The sequence below is a fragment of the Exophiala dermatitidis genome, assembly GCF_000230625.1.
Source record: "Exophiala dermatitidis NIH/UT8656 unplaced genomic scaffold supercont1.10, whole genome shotgun sequence".
NCBI lineage: Eukaryota > Fungi > Ascomycota > Eurotiomycetes > Chaetothyriales > Herpotrichiellaceae > Exophiala > Exophiala dermatitidis.
In genome coordinates this window covers 1-6,626 of record NW_008751655.1, presented here as the reverse complement: position 1 = coordinate 6,626, position 6,626 = coordinate 1, and the positions used below count along the sequence as shown (strand labels likewise).

At 50.0% G+C, this 6,626-nt stretch overlaps 2 protein-coding genes across 2 annotated transcripts; one reads left to right on the top strand and one right to left on the bottom strand.

Annotated features, from left to right (window-relative positions):
- Nucleotides 1–1,457: 1,457 nt before the first annotated feature.
- HMPREF1120_09269 (uncharacterized protein) lies at nucleotides 1,458–2,883 on the bottom strand. The gene is made up of 2 exons (XM_009163548.1): nucleotides 1,742–2,883; nucleotides 1,458–1,674 (listed from the first exon to the last, which is right to left on the bottom strand). The coding sequence occupies exon 1, from the start codon at nucleotides 2,124–2,126 to the stop codon at nucleotides 1,797–1,799; it is 330 nt and encodes a 109-aa protein (XP_009161796.1). The 5' UTR covers nucleotides 2,127–2,883; the 3' UTR covers nucleotides 1,458–1,674; nucleotides 1,742–1,796.
- Nucleotides 2,884–5,943: 3,060 nt separating this feature from the next.
- HMPREF1120_09268 (uncharacterized protein) lies at nucleotides 5,944–6,597 on the top strand (the record flags this gene model as incomplete). Its single annotated transcript, XM_009163547.1, has 1 exon — nucleotides 5,944–6,597. A coding segment is annotated over one exon (654 nt), but the record flags the coding sequence as incomplete, so codon positions are not given.
- Nucleotides 6,598–6,626: the final 29 nt, after the last annotated feature.

Genomic DNA, 6,626 nt, shown 5'->3' with positions numbered 1-6,626 from the left:
ACCCGCCATTCATGGAACAGAAATCATAGCATATGGAGGAGCAGAGCGTCAAGTAAAGGGTTATTGGCCCATCTTGTTCAGTTTGACGGAGTTGCACAAGGCCCAAAAAAACAGGTCTCACAAGCCCAGTCGTATAGAGGTGTATGAGTGACTGAAAACCCCCGGTGTTTTATGCCATCAGGGTTTTTTGACCGAACAATTATGGTTGAGAGTATTTTATAGCCGACCTAGTTGTTGACTCGAACTAGGCACCAATCCCAAATCCCCTACCCACCTAGGCCATAAGACCCGATGGTGGTGAAGTGGCGATTGTTGAGGATAATTCTGCGGGTGTGTAATATATGTGTTGAAACCGAGGGCGGTAGACAGATAAAGGTCTGCCTAAAGCTAAGTACCTATATGGAACCTACATCTTTTGTCACTATACTGGTGTTGTGATCAAGCTGAAGCTCCTGGGGCACACAAGCGGGCATTTCTATTCTGGCTGCCCTGCATGATGCTGAGTTGCATCTATGTGTCTACACATTCCGCCTACTTGTTCGTCGCCCATACTCTGCAGTGCTTACGAAGGATTCACTCCAAGCAGGTAATAGCAGTTATTACTTCCGCGGACTTCTAATGTTCGAGGCTTTTATGCGCGCCGGCCGTGGTTTCTTTGATTCTCCGCTTCCACGGTGTTGTTTTGAACTGCGGGTGTGGAATGGCAAAGCAATTTTTCGAGGAAGAACCGAGTTGACGATTCCTCCTAGCTGCTTCATACCAGGTAGGGGCTAAAGCGCCAGCCGGACTGTTCTCAGAAACCGTCTTCGATCTGCACTGCACATCCGTGAAGCCAAATTAATCTCGCGTCCTTGCTTTCGCAGAGCTTAAGGGGGCGACGCTGATGCACTTCCCAGGATTAAAAACCAAGCGGATATATCTCTTGGGCTCACAATCGCATCTTGCAACCCGGTGGATCTTACAAGTCCAGTCTCTGGACTTCGCCGTGCGTGTCACCAATTGCCAGCACCAGTTTGTATGAGGTCTTGGCGAGGCTGTGACCCCTTATTTTCCTGTACCTAAATTTCCTCCACATAAATTGTTCAACATCAAGAATATTTGGGGAACACTTCATCATCAAACCACCCTCGCAACGACATCGCACCGTAGCATGTACCTCTTGTTAAGTACCGTAGACCGTGCACTGTAATGATGTGCCATGGTTTTGTTACATTGGGGAACTGAATGACATCCAGCAATCGGGTGCAATCGTTGCTCGGGGTTTGCAGCAGTACATGCAAGCGCAGCTTGCGGCCATGTAAGCAGTTCGGTTCCTAAGTACCTATACGAGCCTGCGCTTCGTGCTACAACGCTGCAACTACTTGAGACTCTTCTGCAATTGCCGGGCTCATTATCATGCAGGTAGAGAAGCGGATAAGTAGATGCCTACGGTTCCACGAGTCAGTAGACCTTGGAAGTTGGGACCTTGAACTCGATTGCACAAGCGGACGAAGCACCAAGCCATTGTTCGAGACGATACATTCTGTGATATGACCATACCAATTTCTTTGTGTTTCACCCTTTTGGCATCTTGACCATTGTTGAAACTAACCGACAAGTTGTTCTTTGTTCCTCCTTTATGCATGCCATTGTCATTGTTCGAAACCGAGCCTGAGATCTTTGCGCATATATCGACTAGTGAGATATGAGTATAATGCGAGACACGAGGTCGGGTATGTTTGGGATGCGCGACGCCACTCACATGGTCATGCCAGCGGCCTGTCAGTGTCAGTAGCCCTCAAATATGGTGGTGGAAATCAGTATTCGCGGCCGAAGGTCGAAGGGCATGTCTCGAGACTGCGATTGAGCTCCAGTATGAGCACCGACTCCCAGCAACCGAAGTACCACTGCCTCAACACATAGCCTCGAGTTCGAGTACAATCCTCTTTGTCCGCAGAGTATGAGGCAGCGGGCGGCTCTTTCACGAGGCAGTATCGAACTGACCGAGACGAACAAGCAGATATGAGACATGGCTTACTGCCTCGATGGGTAGTAATGTGATTGCAACTTGCAAGGCAGGAGGCCGCCTCTTCATAAAAAGGCAGATTCGTTTCGTAGACAGTAGACAGTATGCTCCAAACACCCATCTACGCTCCTCCACTCCTGCTTTTCCTATTCCTTTCCTAAGCTACGCGCAAGCTGGACTTGCTCTCTTGCCCTGTACTTTGGAAAAGGAATAGAGACTTCCACTTACCAAAAGCAAGACTGTAGTACCGTTGCAACTGAAGGGACCGTACCTGGGACTGCACCCAGATTCTGAAGATCCAGGAAGCAGCAAGCAAAATGGACGAGGGGTCGAGCACTTACCCATCACTGCCGGAGTACTCGTACGTGGAGCTCCCGTCACCCATCATAGATCCATCGTCGCTTGATGCAGTGGCAGCGTTCAACAACAGCAACGACCAACAACAGCAACAGTATGGCCAAGCACTGACACCATACGCTCCAGTCTCACAAGAGCAGCCGCCGCCGTCCAACGCATTCGGTCGCTTCCGAGAAGGGCTTCGGCAGGGACGCAGCCATCAGCCCAAAGTGTACAACGAACTACCATCCTTCCCACTTTTTGAAGAACCGATCCCGGACTCGGCAACACTCGAGGAGATTTGCGTGAAGTACCCCAACCACCTTCGCGGTGAATACCTGGACGCATTCATCCAATGGCGCTGGACGGCTAACGACATATACAGTCTCCTTACACCGCAGGCCATCCAGGAGTTCCGAGAGCAACGCATTGCCACGTGCAAGACGTTCAACAACAGAGCTAACTTCCTGTTCAAGCGACTTGACGCACGCTTGAGAACCATGACCGCCGAACAGGTTGAACAGCTGTGTCTTGCGCCCAAGATGCGCGGTTGCATGATGGACGGTACCGACCGATACGGCGCATCCAAGCTGCAGGGCAAATTCAACAATCCATACGCTTCGGCAGTGAGGACGTTCAAACATCGAAACAAGAACAATGCGCGCCGAGCAACACAACCTGCCGACGCTGGTGAGAGTCAACAAGAACCGCTGCTTTGGGACTCACTTGAGACACTTGGAGAGTTCATGGCGGAAATGGAGGACCACTTCACCCATCAGTGCGAGTATGCGGATTTCATCATCGATCACGATGCCGATCATGGCAACCTACCTCTTGCGCAGCGCAATGCACTGGTGCTCCAGATGGTTCAGTTTCCAGTCACTGCTGAGCTTCAGACCTTGTTTGACTATGATTATGTCGGCTCGTGTCCAGCATTTGTCGAGCTTATCAACAACAAGATCGAGGCGGCTATGACTCCCATAGTATATCCCAACGGCTCGACCGCCGCAACTGGCAGGTCAGGCCATGCGATTTCCCCCGAGGTACTGAACTTCGCCAGAAACCATGCTATCGATGCTGTCCGGTTGCAACAGGAAGCCATATCGTCGAAGCTTTGTGAGATTATGATCGGCCTCGATGGTCTTCTGGGTACCGATAAAAAGGCAAGGGGGCTTGTACAGCGGACAATCAACGCCACGGCAGTTCTGCAAGGAAACGCTACCACCCCTGTTCATGCAACATCGAAGCGCTCCGCAAAAGATTCCTCGCCCAAATATGCCGTCCAAAAACGGGTCAAGGTCGAAAGCCCCGCGATCGGATACAGCAATAACGGGTATGCGGGATTCAACCAACAACATGAATGGCTGTTGCAACAACCGGTCGGTCAACTGTCAAATAACGGTCCCGAAGTGATGCCACAGCATTACAACAATGCCCCGTTTGCTGTGCCTAATGAAGCAAGTGCCGAAACCCCATTGTCGGGTCAGGATGAGATGGACTGGGATGGTATGGAGGCGCAACTGGCTGGTGCCAACTTCGACGCTTTATTCAACAACTGCCCAAGCGCCAGTACTTTGGAGCCTTTGGAAAGCGACCCCGAGTGGCTGAAACAACTGCTGGAGGAAGAAAATGGCGCCTTCTAAAGCTGACAGCAAACAACTGGCTGTGTCTTGGGAGGAGGAATGCATGTGTGTTTTTTGGCAAATGGTTAGATGGTTCCGGCAATTGTAACTCCCCGTATGACTGGTCGATTGTTCCAGCATTTCGATGTTTCCTGATGCTCAGTTTGAGATAGGTGCTGAGATAGTGGGTTTTGGAATTTCAAGCTCCGTACCTTTGAGATAGCACTGACCGGTTATGTGTTGGGTTTTGTCTGTCGACATGTTCATTTCTTGGTGGAGACTGTTTCTCCTCAATAAAAAGATCAGTATGGACACGTGCGCGGTTGAGATTCACTGGCTCGACAATGGAACAATGAGTGGTCTTGCAGGTCCGAAATCCGATAACAAAAGGCTCTCCTAATGAATTAGTGAAGACAGTTGGCTGTCTAGAACTCATAGAGATCGGCAAATATACGTATTTCCTCTAGATCGTTTGATAGTAAACGTCTTACCTATAGTGGTCTAGACACAACGTATTCGCTTATAAACACAGATCAGTTGGCCTCGCGTGACAGGCTAAAGTCGTTAGATGGTGGTCCAAACCGATCTGACAGTGTGCCCAACCGATCTATCTCCTGTTGCATCATCTGATGCTCACGTGCCACGGCTAGTGAAACTGCACCACAGTGTGCTAATGTCACTGGAACCGATTGTACTTTTGTCAGTGAAGACCAGTCACCATCCAACACAATAGCCGGCATCTCCGGTGTCAAGCTAGCCAATGATTGTTCGAGGAGATCAATAGCCTTGTTCGTCGATTGTGGAGTATCACTGCTGCCAAGACTGATTCATACCCCTGCCAAACGCAGCCTTGTGGACTTCAAGCAGCACAGATGCCCTGTGACATAGGAACAATGGTCTGTTTGAACCTCGTCCATGGGAACAATACCTGCGCTAAGCCCACTGAAGGGGCTATTGTAGGTGTACAAGGCTGTTTCAATGAGCTGGTAATTGAATTCATGAACGCAGCGCTGGCTAGATTCAGAAAGGGGACAAGGCCGAGTTGAACACCTCAATGGTGGGCTGTATAGTGGTCCTTCTTACCGAACATAGATCCATGATCTTGTTGTAGCCACAATGCCTTCAAACGTTGGTTTTCTCGAGCACATGAACGACTGTATCACTCTCGACCCGAGTGATACTGTTCGGTTGGTAGAATAGCTTTTGATATCGATTCGTGACCAGGTGATATTCTTCCTTAACCATTCATATCCAGAACCACATGCCATTGTCAACGACCACAATAGTGTCTTGACACTTCAGCTGCGCGCGAGCAAGCCGTAGGTGTTTCCGAGATCGTGAAGCCGTTGCACCCTCCCTTAAATATTCTCTAGACTTGAGATCCTCTCACTCTTTCCATCACCCACCTCATCACGACTCTTCCACCTAACCAACTCTTCAACAACCACAACGACAACTTCAAGCTCTTGAAGAATATTTTTTCACGACCAACAATCATTAACAGTCCTTGAGCTTTCAAGAAGAACACCCAAGAGTGTGTCGACTCAGAGTTATGTGCTTTGATCTTTCTTGAGCAAATCCACTTCGTCTCAACAAGACCGATCTGGCATTCTCTCAGGGCTGGGAGGCAGAGGACTCACACAGGAACTCAGAAGGTCCCAAAGAACAGGTGATATCGGCACACTTCGACCGGTAGATCCATGACCCCTTGAATGAGACCGATCTACCGCGCTCACAAAGATATCGCGCTCATAAAGATCCTAGCACTGAACTGTCGGGGCGACATAGGGAACTGTTATCGGCAGAGACATCTGTGCAGATATTTCTCGGTAAGTCGATCTTGCTTGGACAGCCATGATCAACTATGCTCACGAGGCTTTAGCAAGTCACGACAAAGGGTTTGCCGATACCAGTGATTCTAGGTACAACCGATCTTTGATCTGACCCTCCTCGTCACAGGATTGGAGCCGACAAAGCCAAATGGATCCATCAGGCCAACAAGGTCCACCGAACAGGGCAGGAGAACAAGTGGTTGACCGCGACACCTGGCTACAACTCACGACAGTCTTGGATAACCCGCAACCTACCAACAATGAGCTTCTCCAAGACGAAGAATGGCCAGCCAACCCTGAACTGGACCACCTAATGGCCGAATTCGATGACAGCCAGGTACAGGCCGGCTTAGAAAATGCAAACACTCAGACCCACCAGCAAGCAACTGTCGTACCAGAAGACAATAGGATGGCTTTAGCTGAGCAACAGGGACTTGGGGCCAATGACAACTTAGGTCTCCAACATAATCCAGACAACGACATCTCTGAATCCGAGTCAGATGGTGCGACGGAATGGCCTGTCGACCTGGGATTTGAGAATCCTCCGTTCATGGCTGCAATGCCGATTCAGCAGGGGAACCAAGTCCGGCCAGAGAATGCCGAATATGGCTCAAGCGCCATAGGAAACTTCGAACAATGCCATAACTTCCAACAGCTGGGTATGCAGGGACCTCGAGGAGCTGCGCTCCATGCAAGTCACGTTGGTAATGCACAGAACATCCAACACAACATGCAACCATACGGCGGCTTGCTAGAGATGCAAATGCAGGAACCTCCGGGAGCTGCGCTCCATGCAGGACACGTTGGTAATGCACAGAACATCCAACACAA

Coding starts and splice junctions, on each gene's coding strand:
- HMPREF1120_09269 (XM_009163548.1), bottom strand. CDS start 2,126: ATGGGTGTTTGGAGCATACTGTCTACTGTCTACGAAACGAATCTGCCT.